The 16,449-nt window shown below is 39.1% G+C and overlaps 1 protein-coding gene across 2 annotated transcripts in view; it reads left to right on the top strand.

Moving 5' to 3' along the window:
* The first annotated feature begins 1,203 nt into the window (after positions 1-1,203).
* The window catches only part of LOC101069272 (myosin-9), a 34,900-nt gene continuing 19,654 nt past the window's right edge, over positions 1,204-16,449 (top strand). The window contains exons 1-15 of one of the 2 annotated variants that reach the window (XM_003964324.3): positions 1,204-1,417; positions 7,779-8,110; positions 8,957-9,113; positions 9,772-9,799; positions 9,874-9,967; positions 12,369-12,389; positions 13,164-13,256; positions 13,338-13,401; positions 13,501-13,599; positions 13,726-13,869; positions 13,989-14,084; positions 14,657-14,928; positions 15,053-15,226; positions 15,309-15,482; positions 15,690-15,804. In XM_003964324.3, the coding sequence (XP_003964373.1) occupies positions 7,784-8,110; positions 8,957-9,113; positions 9,772-9,799; positions 9,874-9,967; positions 12,369-12,389; positions 13,164-13,256; positions 13,338-13,401; positions 13,501-13,599; positions 13,726-13,869; positions 13,989-14,084; positions 14,657-14,928; positions 15,053-15,226; positions 15,309-15,482; positions 15,690-15,804 (1,858 nt within the window). In that variant the 5' untranslated portion in view covers positions 1,204-1,417; positions 7,779-7,783. Of the gene's footprint in view, positions 1,418-7,745; positions 8,111-8,956; positions 9,114-9,771; positions 9,800-9,873; positions 9,968-12,368; positions 12,390-13,163; positions 13,257-13,337; positions 13,402-13,500; positions 13,600-13,725; positions 13,870-13,988; positions 14,085-14,656; positions 14,929-15,052; positions 15,227-15,308; positions 15,483-15,689; positions 15,805-16,449 lie in introns of those variants that run through there. The other variant, XM_029835892.1, reaches the window with a different exon arrangement.

The raw sequence follows: 16,449 nt of genomic DNA, 5'->3' as shown, positions 1-16,449 counted from the left end.
ATAGGCTGAGAGTAAAAATGTACATTTATTTGATTCCCTCTGAAGCTTTGAATTCATATTGTCTGTGCTGTGTTTGCTCAAATCTGTTTTAGAGACTGAATAATAACCACATCTGGTCCAGCCTGAGAGCCATCTGTGCATAAAGTAAATACATAGTGCAGATTTATTTTATTGCATCAAGGTGCCTTTGAATGTGGCAGCCTACATTGTCTTCAAGAAAAACAGCAGCCAGATAAAGAAAATAAGGAAAGCTTTAAGTATTCCAACTTCACTGCACATTCCAGTCAACATGTGTCATGTCAGTCCTTCCTGTGTACTACATACAAAGGAAAGAGGGGGGACATTAAACAATGTTTGAAATAATCCTAAATGACCAAACTTGGAAGTATATTTCATTGCTTGTGTCACTATGTAAAAATTTTAAACTTGGCAAAGACTGATAACAGGATCACTTTAGCTATAAACTTACTATTTCCTTCACAATCACTCTCTTTAACTTAATAATTGGTAGTTTTTTGTTTATTTTCTTATTCAAGCTATCTTTATCCCAAACCCCCTCTTACAACTCAATTTATTTTGACAAATGTATATCACTGGTTAATTTATTATAAGGCTTAAAATTTCTCAAGGAAAATAGTGTAAAATAGGTTTTTCATGTTTATTGTCATGATATTAATGGCATGCATATTGACCCAATTCATTGTATTTCTCCTACCAAAATTTTCTAAGATTACAATTTGAAATAAACATTATTTCATATTTTATATCTACCTCTGTCCTATATCACATTAATTAGCCTTGCTTGCTTCAAGAATCAAGTTATTTTCAAGAAAGATGTATATCAAAGAAGTTAACAGGATTCTCTAGGCTGCTTTTAAAATAGAATATATATGTGTGTGTATTGCAGTGATCATTGGCACGTGGGTGACACCCTGATTATGCCATCTATCTTTGTTCCCGGTTTTTACTTATATGGTCATAAACTCCTCAATGTGTTTCATACCATTCTCGATCAACATGGTTTTGAAAAAACTCTCTCTCCTCTTAAATCTGTTGGATATTTTTTTTCGTACATGTTGGCTCTGCCCAGAGGCTGCTGGGATTCCATACAACATATCTGTAGGCTCTAAGGATTGGTCTACAATTGATGTATGATGAAATCATGACCGTCATTGGCTAGATTTGTTTCATGTATGTCTAGGCCCGCCTCATCTTGGACCGCACCCGGGCCGTAGTAAGCTACGCACTATAAGGGAAAAATTATTGTGGACCTTTGAACAGCCATTGGAGGAGCAAGATCAGTTAAGATTAGCAGAAGCAGAAAAAATAGAATAGACGTACGAAGCTTGATCGTTACGGGAAAATAAGTTTACCACACGATTATTTTTGAACCCCTTCCAAGAGTCTTGTAAATCTGGTAAGATTGAAATGTCTCACTACCTTCATTCTAGATGGAGTACTTTCAGTATTCATCGGATTTTTGTAAGCGTCATGAAACGGGAAGCTCATGTTATAACTACAACTTCCACTGGCCTGGGTGGAGTGAGAGCGAATTTACAGATTTAACGCAATGTTTCGTTAACTTTCTTCAGTACTGCATAAATATTTCGATTCGCGGTTATTCTTAAACTTCGGGATACTTTAAGACACAACAACCGTTTAGTAGTGAGCAGGTAATGTGGCTGTTGACGAAACGCTAATAAGGCGCAATGGTAGAGACGGGAAGGAATTTGTCCGAATAAGGCAGGCCAGTGAAGACTTAGACGTATCTTTGAAAATAAAAGAAAGTTAAGACAACTTGTATTCGCTACATCTGAAAGTGTGTTGGTAGTTTGTGGCTGGCGTGTCACACAATGTGAGTGGCCACTTATGTCTGTCTTAAGGGATGACGTCAGTGGTTCAATGCAAGACGGTGTTTTTAACGCAGACCTGCTCAGACCATGAACCATTTCATATCATTGATTATATGTTTAGGGATCTGTGAGCATACGGAGTATTTCGCCTATTTTCCATGACTTGACTTGAATTCTGTTATTGAAATTGACACTTCTTTTTTTTTTTTAATCTTGGTGGAGCCAGTTTCTAAAATTTGGTGAACTTATACTTGGCATTATTGACAAGGAAATGGCAAGTGAACATGCTTCTTTGTGTTTGGATCATTCACCTCATCACAAAACCTGCTCATTTCTATGTACAATTGGATGGATGCAGATGAGCTGAGAATTGTTTGACAAAATTTGAACCAGCTGAGAAATATTAACCAATTACAAGTTGCAGCATGGACTGCAGCTATATTAACATTTTGCTAGTTTTTTGAGATGTATCTTTTGTGACATTCTCTGGTTATTTGCATTTTCATCTTGTGTTTGTAGGGTCAGCATGTACAGTAATATTTTAAGTGACATACTAGATGAGCTATGTGTGATGCTGAGGTTTCAGTGTGCAGTACATATTGTGATGCAGCTTAATGTTCTAGAGTGAATTTTGTACAGCAACAGTTCAGTTATACTTGAAATGGATCTATTAAAAATAGAATGTTTCTTAAAAAGGTTTTAAGAAATGGATCTAAAACAATGTAAGTCTTGGCCTGGACCTTTAAAAGACAATAGCACAGAATACAATCTACACTTTGGTCCAAGGGTCTCAAATTCAATTTTCCTGGTGCTGCTGAAGGTCGAGGCTGGGAGACTAGGCTACATCAAGTATTTCACAAAAAAAGGGTTTCAAGTATTCTGAAGTGTACAACTGATCCAATCTTCTCAATTTTTACTAATAATAATTCAGAACATGCAGAACAAGAATGGTTCTTCATAACATTGGCTTGTCTTACTTTCTCCTACTCCTTGCTGCCAGATACTTGGCAGCACTTTCTCGTACACAGTTGAGCCACAGGGATGAAGTAACTGAGACTCTCAGTAGGAAGATGCTCATCTCTAACTTTGACTCATTAAAGTTAATTGTGCACCGGTTAAAAAAAAGGAACATATTCCGCTTGAACATTCTGCAATGGGAAGGTGGGGGGGCAATTCTCGCAAAAATTCTCTGCCGGTCAATTGGCTCCATCTGAAGCATAGGGGACATCTTCTACAACAGAATCTCTGTGTCTGAAGTCTCAAAACCTGTAGTCACATTTGTCCTGTAGCTTTACAATGGTATCGGCACACTTCTTACCATTCAACTGCATGAATGCCGTGCATTCTGTGAAATGGCATAGATTTGTCTGGGAGAGCTGGACTTTTCAGCTCCGGTCTGATGTCAACAATAAAAGCTAAGTCCATTAGCTATTTGGGATCACTTGCTACAGGAACAGTGATCCCATCCTTCTCCATGGAGGCTTGCACTTCTGCTCTTAACTCAAAAAACCCCTCCAAGTCCTTACCCTTGCTAAGACGATATACCTCAGTGAAATAGAGCACACCTGCATATGTTGACTCTCTTTCCTGCAAAATGGTGTGAAACTGCCAGTGGTTTATGCCTCTGGATCTGGATGATTGATGCATTTCACAATGCCAGACGTCACACTGTCAAACTTAAGCCATTTGCTGCAAAACGTCTGCAAGGGAGAGCAAATGCCTCTTCAGACCCTCCTCTTCCAGTTTTCTTTGAACAAATGCCACCAATACATTTTTCCTCCATGTCATTTTTGAAGCTCTCTTGGTTGTTATTCCAGCAAAATTCTAAAATTCTTCCATAGTAAGCTGGCATCCGCAATGGAATGACAGCTTGCGGAATATCTCCTGATCGGTAATTGTGAGCAACTGCTCCATCACATCAAAATTGTCATTAACAGCACAGACATGTATTGCGAGCTTCGCAGTGTCAGTGCTGTCTGTGCTATCATTAAGAGCGACTGAATGGAAATGTGTAGCTTTCTCACCCATTTGATTATGAATGTTACCTGACATGTCAGAAATGTAAATGACCATTAATTTTTAGACTGACTATACTTGCAGCCTGTAACATGCACTGTTTGCAGAACTTGCTATCTTTGAATAGCTTTCCTGTCTTAGCCATCATCTCACTCACCACGTAACTAGCTTTGACTGCTGAATCACTCTTTGCTTGCTTTCTTGAAAACATCCTGTTGCCTCAGTAAACATGTTTTAAGTGTGGTGACCCGCTCCATGTTGGGATGTCCCTGTGCTCAACAAAAAATATTCTGAACCTGATCCTGCACCTACATTTTAATTGATGGTTAGATTTAATCAAAAAGACCTCTTCTTAAACTATTAGATATATGTCCTATGCCAAGGTGTAAGTCCTTAAATATTAAAAACATTACAATTGGCAAAAGGGTGGTGGGGCCTCTCAAGGACTACTGTTGGGTGTCACAAATAAGACCCATGATATGCTGGTGTAATCCTTCAAACAAGGTTCAATGGAAGAGTAAAAGAAGAAATTGCCCTCTTTTCCTGTACAGGCAATCATAGCTAGAAAATATAGTAATTATTTACACATATTTACCTTTTTCCAGGTGTGATGTGCTTGACAGCTGGTTTAATTCTGATCTGACCTAAACTGAAGAAACTTCCTCTGTGCTAATTAGTTGATACTTTTACATTTTGCTCTGTTCATTGTATGTATTTGAGGCCTGACTGAAGGATTGGTGCTTGAGGTGGTAGATTATTGACTATGATTATGGTTGGTAAATCAAGGTACTTATAGAAAGAGGTCTGGATCTAGCTGATGGGATCTGGGATGTACTACCGGTCAGGACGGATCGATGACTCGAATAGGTATTATGTATTTTATTCGCAATTTGAGATTGGAAGCTTAAAGCATTACAGGTCTCAGAGATGATAAACTTGAGGACGTTATCCACTGTTATGTAAAGGCGAGTAACAAGTATATCATGGTTATGAAGGTGATCCAAGGTCCCTTGCTTTGATCCTGACTGAAAGTCTTGTTGATACTTGTTGGGTGGCCTTTCATCCTAAACTTGTAAGTGGCAAGGGTACCCTGACGTCTTCAGGGGTTCCTGTCAGGCTTTAAGTCATTGAGCTTTCATATTGTGTTTACAAAATGTTTTGCAATGCCAAGCAGAAAAAATTCTTATGTACTTAACTCGGGTGGGGAACCTCCGGCCTCCGGGCCATATAAGGCCCGCGAGACCATTTCTACCGGCCCGCAACGCAATAAGATTGTAGTATGAATGAATAAAAAAAAAAAAATCAGGAAAAAACGTATCGGCAGCCATTCATTTTCTGAGATAAAACGGACGGTAATGTTATGTCCGAGCAAAGGTCAGGGTCAGTGAACACAGCATGTGATGTACGTAGTGGGCTGGACTGATTGACACGGACGAAAAATTGATGTATCATGGCGACCGTCAAGAAAAGGAAGGTGGATGCAGAATGCCGTTTATTCCAGGAGAAATGGACAAATGATTTTTTCTTTGTCGAAGTAAAAGGCAAGCCAGTGTGCCTAGTTTGTGGCGAGGCGCTGGCGGTGATGAAAAAGGCAAATCTCGAGCGCCATTACAGCACGAAACATGCTAAACTCGACGAGTTGAAAGGACAGATGCGTGTGGATAAAGTTAACGCTCTTCGTCGGAGTTTGGAGGCTCAACAAGCAGCTTTCATACGACCATGTACCGACAGAGAGAATATTACACGTGCAAGTTTTGTGGTGAGTGAATTAATAGCCAAGAAGCTGAAACCTCACGCCGAAGGAGAATTCGTGAAGGAGTGCCTCGTAGCCGCCGCTGAGGTTCTCGCGCCGGACAAAGTAAAACTTTTTCAAAGCGTTAGTTTGTCTCGAAGAACCGTTGCAGACAGGATTACTGACATGGCACAAAATATTGAAAAAACACTGAAGGACACTGCAAGAGACTTTGAGTATTTTTCTCTGGCCTGTGAAGAGACAACTGACATCACAAACACAGCGCAGCTTGCCATTTTTGTGCGTGGGATTACCGCCAAGTTTGAAATAAAGGAGGAGTTGTTGTCTTTGCAAGCCATGCATGGCACTAGTAAAGGTGAGGATTTGTTCAGTCAAGTTGTTGTGGCCATGAACAATTTTGAACTGCCATTTGAGAATTTGAGCGGAATCGCCACTGATGGAGCACCCGCAATGGTTGGCACGCAAAAAGGATTGACTGCATTAGTCAAAAAAGAAATGAGCCGTCTGGACCCAAGTGATATAGTTGTGTGCCACTGTATCATACATCAAGAGAGTCTGTGTGCACATTCCCTGAAGCTTAACAATGTGATGAAAACCGTCGTGTCCACCATAAACTTCATCAAAAGCAGAGGGCTGAACAACCGCCAGTTCAAGGAGCTACTCAGCGAGCTTGAGTCAGAGTACGGTGATCTGGTTTATCACTGTGAAGTGCAATGGCTGAGTCGTGCAAATATGCTCGCTCGGTTTTATACACTGCGGGAAGAGGTCAAACACTTCATGGAGATGAAGGGGAAACCTGTCATGGAGCTCAGTGGTGGCAAGTTCCTCAGTGATCTGGCCTTCATGGTGGACATCACCAAGCACCTGTCAGAGCTAAACATCAAGCTTAAAGGTCCCAACCAGCTCGTCAGCTCTCTGCTTTCAAATGTGAAAACATTTGAAGTGAAGTTAAGGCTGTGGCAAGGACAACTAGAAAGGGGAAACACTGTGCACTTTCCCACCCTGCAAGAACAAAAGCCTGATGTTATGACTGAATATGCTGGTGAATGTGCAAAACTCGTTCAGGCATTTGATGAGAGGTTTCATGATGTGAAAAACATACAAAGGGAACTAGACATGTTTGCTACGCCATTTAATGTGCATCCATCTGATGTGCCAGACAAATTCCAAATGGAAATAATTGAGCTGCAAAACAACAACGAACTCAAAGCTAAATACCACGACCTCTCTCTTCTGGACTTTTACAAACTGTACGTTAGTGCTGAGGATTTTCCCATCTTGAGGAGACATGCCCTGAAGTTTGCATCTCTGTTTGGGACAACGTACGGCTGTGAACAGTTCTTTTCAAAACTGACACTTGCAAAGACTCTCTTCCGCAAAAGACTGACTGACCCAAACTTGGAAAACCAGCTTCGAGTGGCATCATCATCACTGCCAGCTGACATTAGATGCCTCTCCAAAGAGAAGCAGTTCCACCCATCGCATTAGGTGTAGAAATGCAGCAATTATTGTTATTATTATTGTCTTTATTACCTCCGCCAAGGAGGTTATGTTTTTGCCGGCGTTTGTTTGTCTGTCTGTCTGTTAGCAAGTCTGTCTGTTAGTTTTTGTGAGTAGAGGCCTCGAACAGGCCCTTACAGGTCTCTTGCCTCAACTCTGCACCTCTTTTTTTTTTTTTTTTTTTTTTTTATTGTTTTGTATGATAATGTAAAAATATTTAACTTGTTTGTCATTTTATTCTATTTTTTTGGTGATTTTATATGCATGTGTGCTAAATAAATAATTCAAATTCAAATGCAGCAATCATGAGACTTAGTAACACAGTGGTTATAGACTTTTTTTCGTCTTTTTTTGCATCCCTAGGTATGTGTTCATAATAGTATGGCCCTCGGAGGACTTTATAAAAACTGAAATGGCCCTCGATATGAAAAAGGTTCCCCACCCCTGACTTAACTGAAGAGAAAAATCCTTGCCTGCTTTAATATAATGAATAAAAGTTGCATTTGGTAAATTGAAACTGCGGATGTGATGTCTAATCCCTAGAGTGGATTGGATAACCTAACAAGTATTATTTTAACAAGTGTTTTGATTAAGCTGTTCAGTATTTCTTGTTTTCACTAAAGGTCTTTACAACTGCTGTTCTCTCCCAAAAACAGCCACCATGTCCACCGCAGAAAGATTTCTGTATGTGGACCGCAATCTGGTCAATAACCCACTTGCACAGGCTGACTGGGCCACCAAGAAACTGGTGTGGGTGCCCTCAGAGCGCCTGGGCTTTGAAGCTGGCTCTGTGAAGGAGGAACGAGGTGATGAGTGTGTTGTGGAATTAACAGACTCTGGAAAGAAGGTCAGGGTGAACAAGGATGACATCCAAAAGATGAACCCTCCAAAGTTCAGCAAAGTAGAGGACATGGCTGAACTCACCTGCTTGAATGAGGCCTCTGTGCTGCACAACCTGAAGGAGCGATACTACTCTGGTCTTATATATGTAAGTATGATATACTGTTCAGTTTAATAGTAATTTAGAATCAGCATAACACAAATAGTTCTGTTGCTACATTTGTAAACCTTGACTACCGCAATTACAAGAGCTGACCATGGCAGACCAGGCTGTTTAACAACAAAGTTCTTTGGCTACAACAAAGCAATCAGATGAGCAGAAGACACCATTTGCTATAGTAATTCTTAAACCTAACTTTTTAAACTTTTTTGTTTTTCATTGCAATGCATTGGTGTCTGTTGTAGTTATATATAGTTTAAAATGGTGCTTAATTGTTTTGAGATCAGCATCACTGTCTAGTCTCGCAGTTTATGACCAGACTAGTTTACTAAAACTAGATTCACTATGCAGCCTGAGAGCTTTGAGCTTTTAAATCTTTTTTCTTTTTCACTGTTTCCCCATCAGTGTTTCATACAGACAGATTTTGGACGTGTTACAAACAACAAAAGTCATATTTTGAATGGAACCTCGTACCACAACAAATGCTATTTATCTCTCTTCTATGGTGCTCTGAGTAATTTATAACACGGTCACCTCAAGACATTTTTCTGTTATAAGAGAGCTGGTATTCAGAGATGCTGTCATTATTAAGTCACAAAAATAATTTAATTCTGGAAATTATGCATGAATATGATTCTAAAAAGTTACAGCGCCAAGGTCCATAGAACGGTAGTTGTAGGAAAAGAAATCATGGTTTTTATGTTCAGTCCAGTTTTTTTTTCCTTTTTTTTGTGGGGGGGATTTATCTTCAGGTTTCACTTTCTCATTCTACTGTTAAGTTAAACAATATACTTTCCTTTATACTAATTTTAAATGCCATTTTCTATCCAACAGACATATTCTGGTCTTTTCTGTGTCGTTATAAATCCCTACAAAAATCTGCCCATCTATTCAGAGGAAATTGTTGAAATGTACAAAGGCAAGAAGAGACATGAAATGCCACCTCATATCTATGCTATTACGGACACATCTTACAGAAGCATGATGCAGGGTAAGTCAAGTCATTGCTTAGTGTGTAAGATTTTCAAGGTTGTGCAGTAGATAAGAACAGGCCAATGCGAATTATTGAAGTGTTGGACAGTATCTCTAAATTTTAAATTTTCCTTAACATCCCATAATACATGGTAGGTTTTCTGTACATGTGAGGACATGTATTGAAATGAAAAGAATGATTTGGGTAGCTCAAAGTGAACTTGTATACAAAAAAACTGTAAAACATTGGCACTGGGACTCTTTGATGCAAGTCATACTCTTTAACACTCCATGCATTGACTCCAAGATGAGATACTTCAATAACCATCAATAATAACTAGCTGAAATTATTTTGCAAACACAAAATGCATCTATTTTGCTGCCAAATATTTGAGCAGGTTTATTTTATTTTTTTTGTCTTAACAGATAAATTACACTCATGGAAAATATTACAGGCATGCAAACATTTCCTTTAGGGGTCCACTATTTTATCTTCCTCTTGTTTGTACTCTTTGTCATGGTTATGGATTGTCAGCAGCCAGATATTGACTTTGTGTAGTCTGCAGCTGTTTTTTGTCAGTTTTGGGTAATGTGATGAAATATATTCACATTAAATATATACAGCATTATTACTGTACAGGTGTTCCATAATCAGCATTTGTGAATCTTTTATACAGATCGGGAAGACCAGTCCATTCTTTGCACGTGAGTTACAATAACAATTTGACTTCAGTTCTCATTTTGATCGACTGGCTCACGTTGACACTAAGCTTTCATAGAGGAGAATCTGGTGCTGGTAAGACAGAGAACACCAAGAAGGTCATCCAGTATCTGGCTCATGTGGCCTCCTCCCACAAGACCAAGAGAGATCAGGTCAGTCCTACATCATATTAAACAAATCATCAGCCCCTTCCTTTGATTCTGTACATGTACTGTATTTTGCGACCATAAAGCGCACTTAAAAGTATTACATTTTCTCCAAAATGGACGGGCCTTGTAATGCAGTGCGCCTTGATAGTGCACCAAGTTCTAAAATCTGTAAATGCTTTCGCAAAAGCCATTTTGGAGTCATTTTATTCATTTCGGATACAGAAGATGATGTACGTGTGTACATTGCTAAATACACGCTAGCATGCATGTTTTAAGCTAGCGTACTGGTATGTTTTACCATGCCTGCCCCTATAATCCTGTGTGCCTTATGTATGTGTTAAATACAGAAATAGCACCCGTAACTGAGACTGCCATTTAATATGGTGCGCCTTATGGCCGTGAAAATACGGTATGCTTTTTTTAAAAAAAACCTTAAAACCATGTTAAACTTATGGGTATCAATTGTCAAAGTCTTGTCAATTCTGCAGCATTCACAGGACAGGATTGAAATTGTGGTACTCCCCAACATGTCCTAAATATAAACAGTAAAATGGTGTGAAGGAACTATGTAAAAGAAAAGTGTATAAAAAAACTTGAGTCTGCAGTCCCCCCAGACTGAGCCGATTTAAGAGGATACTTGGAAATTTACTTGAATAACATGTTATCCAAGTGATTATTCTGGCTATGGTCATTTAAGTCTTGGTTAATGAAGAACTAATAGTTAATACTTATAATATATGCGTTAGCGGCTGTAGCGTTTTATAAATTCTACATTGTTTAATGATCTTTCTAGAAAAATGCTTTGGGGTTTTTTTTTTTCCCCCAATGACCACCTCCAAGCTCCAGCACAAAAAGTTGAAACATTCGCGAACCATAGGTTGCACACTCATGTGCGTGGCGGCGCGGCGGATTTTACTCTGGAGAATCAAGACCGTAACTGCCACTTCCTCCATTCTGTCAGCAAACAGGGAGTAATAAATAGAGTAATCAATAATATAGTTTTTATTCCGTCAACTATTTTAGCACGTATCTCCTTCTAGACGCTTTGGCGTAGAGACACCAAACTTTCACAGACCTGGCTAAATTATGGTTTGGCACCTGGCCCTCTCGACCCTTATCAGCTCGAGTTAGAGTGGGAGACTACGTGACCTAGAGTGGAACAGCAGAAAAATTCTGATCGAAAATCTCCCAAACAAATTGCCATAACTGACGCTCCTAGATAATAAAGAATACATCATTTTGTAGCTACAAGCCTTGAATAACTCACAATTATCGGTTTGAGGACGATAAAATTAACCAGTGCCCTGTAAAACGAGCTGATGCACTGACTGGCCCGCTCAAATCTATTACCTCAATGCAAAACAGAGTGGAGGAAAACGGCTCAGAACTGACAGAAGCTTCTTGTTTAATTCATCGTTTCTCTATCACCGGGTGAGCTAAAATTATGAAACTTCACACAGATGTATTTCAAAGCCTTGTGGTTCTAACGAGCCCAGGGTCGGTGTTAAGTGGTCCAAATCGGCATATGAATACGGGTGGGTTTGACCGGATATCTGTGTGTGGGTATGGGAGGGGCTGCTCACAGGCATTGTGCAGGCACTGAGGCTGCACAACATAAACTCAATCGCCTTGGTGGGGGCAATAGGCAGATATGGATGGGTAACAAGCAGACATGGGGGCAGGGACCGGCCAGAGGGTGAGGCATAACCTCACAATTTCTGTGGAATTGTCTAGTTTTTTTATGTTATTGACAGGATTATACAGACAAAACTGGGTTCTTGCTGAAATTGGATTAGGGTTATATGATTACATTGAAACACAGTTGATTTGCAGTACGAGAAGTGTAGATAAAAAATGGCATCGATGTGTGTTTTTTCCTCAACATTCATTGAAAATTTTCAATAAATCTAAAATTGCTTATAGTGCATCAGATGGACTAAAGCCAGATGTTGATGAATGGACACTTTAATGATTGTATTCTTTGAGTTAGCTACTTACTTATGTTAGTTTATGTGTCATACTCTGTACTTTGTAAAAAGGGGGCATCTTAAGCTCATACAAGCTGGCAACCGGAAGCTAGACCTATCTCAATGTTTAGGACCAGAAATCTGGGACCTAAGAGGCCTATAATAGGACTCTGTTATCTATATGGCAGCCTAATGTTAACCTAGCACTTTGCAGCTAAGTAAAGAACAGTATCAACCAGAAATGCTGAGCAATATGAGGGGAAAATAAAGTTATCTACCATTTAGAATGGCCAGACTCTTTTTGGTGTTCAATATGTGAAATATCTCACTTTACTTAGTGCTGCATTTATCTAAAATCTACATTTACATGTCCTGTTAAAAAGTAAGAATCAACCATTGTTTATGATGATGTTGTACTTCTCTCTTCTTATCAACAGAACAGCTTGGCCTTCCCACATGTGAGTTAACTCTTGCTCATTTCTTGTCAGTCCTCCATCTGCTTTTGCCATCACTTTCCTGCTCTTAAACTCCATCCTGTTTTCTCTTCCTGTCAAAGGAAGCAGAATGTTGAGGGAGGTCTTTCTTTGTTTCACCGGCAGACATCCTTTAGGTAGACAATAAGTTGTTTTTTCTAGAATGCATTTTAGATTATTCTATTTATTATTGTTTTTAATCCATTGTAATGGTCCTTTTATGTGTTCCATATTTTCATGTTTAACTGTCTACATGTCAGCATTTAAAATTTGTTAGCTGCCAATGTCTTTTTATTACATCCAGAATTCTCTATTTTCATACCGTTGATTATAAATACAGCCATGTTTCAATGTATTAAAAAAAAGCACAATTTTGCTTTTTTGAAATTTAGTTTGTGTCATTTTATTTTCACGGGATGCACTGATCCTGAACCAAAAAATGGTGTAATAATAGGCTTAAGTGATAATTTAACATTTTACACTTGATGGAGTTCCTGATGCTATGTTAGCTGAAAGTTTGTTCTAAAGATCCGTCTCACTTTCAGTCTTTTTCATTGTCTTGATGTTTATATAGTGGTGCACTAATGTGGGTGACATGTGGTGTCAACTCGTGTGTTTTGCTTTTCCTGTTATCCCTGTATGTTTTTCTTTGTGGTTTTGTCTTTGTATATTCATCATAAAGAGCCTAAAATGACTTTTGGGATGTCAAATGCCAAGTGCTATTTGGCATTTACCATTCACTGTCTTCATTTTCATTAGGGAGAGCTGGAGAAGCAGTTGCTGCAGGCTAACCCCATTCTAGAAGCCTTTGGAAATGCCAAGACGGTGAAAAATGACAACTCTTCCCGATTTGTAAGTCTTGAAATTCATGTAGACTGTTGTCAAGATTAACTATTTTTTAGTGTTTATTATTTTGTTTTGTTTTTCGCCTAGGGAAAATTCATCAGAATCAACTTTGATGTCAATGGTTACATTGTTGGTGCCAATATTGAAACATGTATCCTGGATCCAACGATTTTCAGTTGTAATACACAAACCAGATGAAATGTAATCTCTGTCATATCAGTATACTAGTTCTTAACAGATGGTAATGTAGACTTGTTGGAGAAGTCCCGAGCCATTCGGCAGGCCAAAGATGAGCGGACATTTCACATTTTCTACTACTTGCTGACAGGGGCTGGAGATAAGATGCGCAGTAAGTGAGGTGGAGGTGAATACTTGAGCTGTATTTTGAGGGGTTTTTAAATGTCAGTATTATGGAGCCTTGCCGTGTTTTTTTTTTTTTTTTTTTTTTTTAAAAGGTTCTTTATCTCACTTTTAGATGAACTACTGCTGGAAAATTACAACAATTACCGATTCCTTTCCAATGGGAGTATCACAATCCCTGGGCAGCAGGATAAGGATTTGTTCATGGAGACCTTAGAAGCCATGAAGATTATGAGTATCCCTGAGGATGAGCAGATAGGTTAGGAACAGAAATTAAATATAATTAGTGCAATATGTGTATACCTGCATGTGTGTGTCTGTGTATATTTATATTCATTCTTTTTTTGTGTGGGTATAATCTTGTTGTTTTTTTCCCAGGTATGTTAAAGGTTGTGGCCTCTGTGCTCCAACTGGGCAACTTGAACTTCAAGAAGGAGCGCCATACAGACCAAGCCTCTATGCCTGACAACACTGGTATGTAAGACTTCTGACAAGTTAATGATTCTACTACTCAATTTCCCTTTTCTCCCTCCTGGAATCTGTGTCCTCCTGTGTCGGAAATCACCCCCCCCCCATTCCCTATATAGTTGAATCAATAGGGTGTGTGCAATTTCATAGTGGCCTCTGAATGTTAAGCTAGCCCCATGTAATACACTCGATGTGAAAAGTACTGCACAACTAATGCGCTCCTAAACAAGCAATATAACCCATCATCACTTGCGGTTGCACTCAAGAAGCTACATGTGATGCTAATTATTAATTAAAAATCAAGTTCAATATTAAGGACATAAATCAACAGACAATCATTATGTGTTTTATAGTTGATCTAATTAAAAATAAACAATTTAAAATTATGTGGTTGTGACTCATAATTATCTGGCATATATTTATTATCCAACACTAGGACAGTTTGAAAGGGTTTAGTGCCCAAAAGTGGAATTTCATCTAACTCCCAAAGTAGTGTGTACTGTAGGAAATGGGGAACGAGTGTGTGATTTCAGACACAGCTGCCATCATTTTTGTCCTCATAATCTCTTCTGCTATAGCTGCCCAGAAGGTGTGCCACCTTATGGGCATGAATGTGATGGACTTCACCAGGGCAATCCTGTCACCCAGGATCAAAGTGGGCAGAGACTATGTTCAGAAGGCCCAGACTCAAGAGCAAGCAGAATTTGCTGTGGAGGCCCTGGCCAAGGCCACATATGAAAGAATGTTCCGCTGGCTTGTCATGAGAATAAACAAGGCTCTCGACAAGACTAAAAGACAGGGAGCGTCCTTCATTGGCATCCTGGACATTGCTGGCTTTGAGATCTTTGAGGTATTGATTGTTGTGACAATATTAATAATATATATATAATTAAAAGCTAATTTTAAGGCATTGATGCTTTCTTTTCCTTTTTTGTGCTGTTTTTCTTAACACATAATCATCCACTGTCTTTCAGCTAAACTCATTTGAACAGCTGTGCATCAACTACACCAATGAGAAGCTGCAGCAGCTCTTCAACCACACCATGTTCATTTTAGAGCAAGAGGAGTACCAGAGGGAGGGAATTGAGTGGAGCTTCATTGACTTTGGCCTGGATCTGCAGCCCTGCATTGACCTTATTGAGAAACCAGTGAGTTACAATATGTACTCTAAAAAGCAATCAACATGGTTATGTTAGTAGAATGTATTGTAAAACTGTGCACTTGATGCAGGCCAATCCTCCTGGTATCCTTGCTCTCTTGGATGAGGAATGCTGGTTTCCAAAAGCTACTGACAAAAGCTTTGTGGAGAAGGTCCTCCAAGAGCAAGGCACTCACCCAAAATTTTTCAAGCCAAAGAAATTGAAGGATGAAGCAGATTTCTGTGTTATTCATTATGCTGGCAAGGTAAACACAGAAAACTCATTAATTAATGAGAAAATGGCTCTAAATGCAATTGATTAGTATATAGTGGAGACATAAGTGTAATCCCTCGTGAATTGGTTTTGTCCTAAAGTTTTGTAGTTGTAATACCAAATTCATTTGTGCAATGTGACGGACAGCTTGCGTGTCCATTTCATGAGACCAACCCAGCTGGTTTGTAATATTTCTCAGGTTGACTACAAGGCTGATGAATGGCTAATGAAAAACATGGATCCACTAAATGACAATGTAGCTACACTACTCAACCAGTCTACTGACAAGTTCATCTCTGAGCTCTGGAGGGATGGTGAGAGCTATCTATACAGTATCTATTTATAAAATCTATCTTGTCTATACTGACTATCTGTATCTATACAATCTGTCTGTCTATACAGTCTATCTATACAGTTTCTAATCTAAAATGTCAGTAGAATTTTGACACATTTTTTTAAAATCACAATTTAAGAGATGATCGCTTGAAATTGAGGCAGGGCGTTTACAAGTTGTCCCTCTAAATATGATAATTATGTCTAGGATAATAACTGAATTACTGACAATAAGCTTTTTCAAAGAGGAAGGGTTGAAGTCTAATCTTAAAAGTAGAGATAGTCAGCCTGCCGTACCTGGACAAAGAGCTGGTTCCACAGCAGCCTGGTAGCTAAATGCTCGGCCCCACATGAGACCTTTAGAGACTATGGGGACCACAAGTAGACTAGCATTCTGAGAGCAGAGTGGTCTATTGGGATTATAAAGGGTCACTAGCTCCTCCAGGTAGGATGGAGATGGGCCTCTGAGGACCTCGTAGGTCAGCAGAAGGATTTTAAAAATGATTCTAAATTTAATGGCTTGCCAATGAAGCGACGCCATTACAGGAGTTATGTGATCTCTTTTGTCAATACCTGTCAGAACTCTGGCTGCAGCATTTTGGATCAGCTGGAGGCTTCTTAAAGAA

The sequence above is a fragment of the Takifugu rubripes genome, chromosome 5 (assembly GCF_901000725.2).
Source record: "Takifugu rubripes chromosome 5, fTakRub1.2, whole genome shotgun sequence".
Lineage (NCBI taxonomy): Eukaryota > Metazoa > Chordata > Actinopteri > Tetraodontiformes > Tetraodontidae > Takifugu > Takifugu rubripes.
Note: the sequence above shows the minus strand (reverse complement) of the source record. Positions and strands in the feature narration are given on the sequence as shown.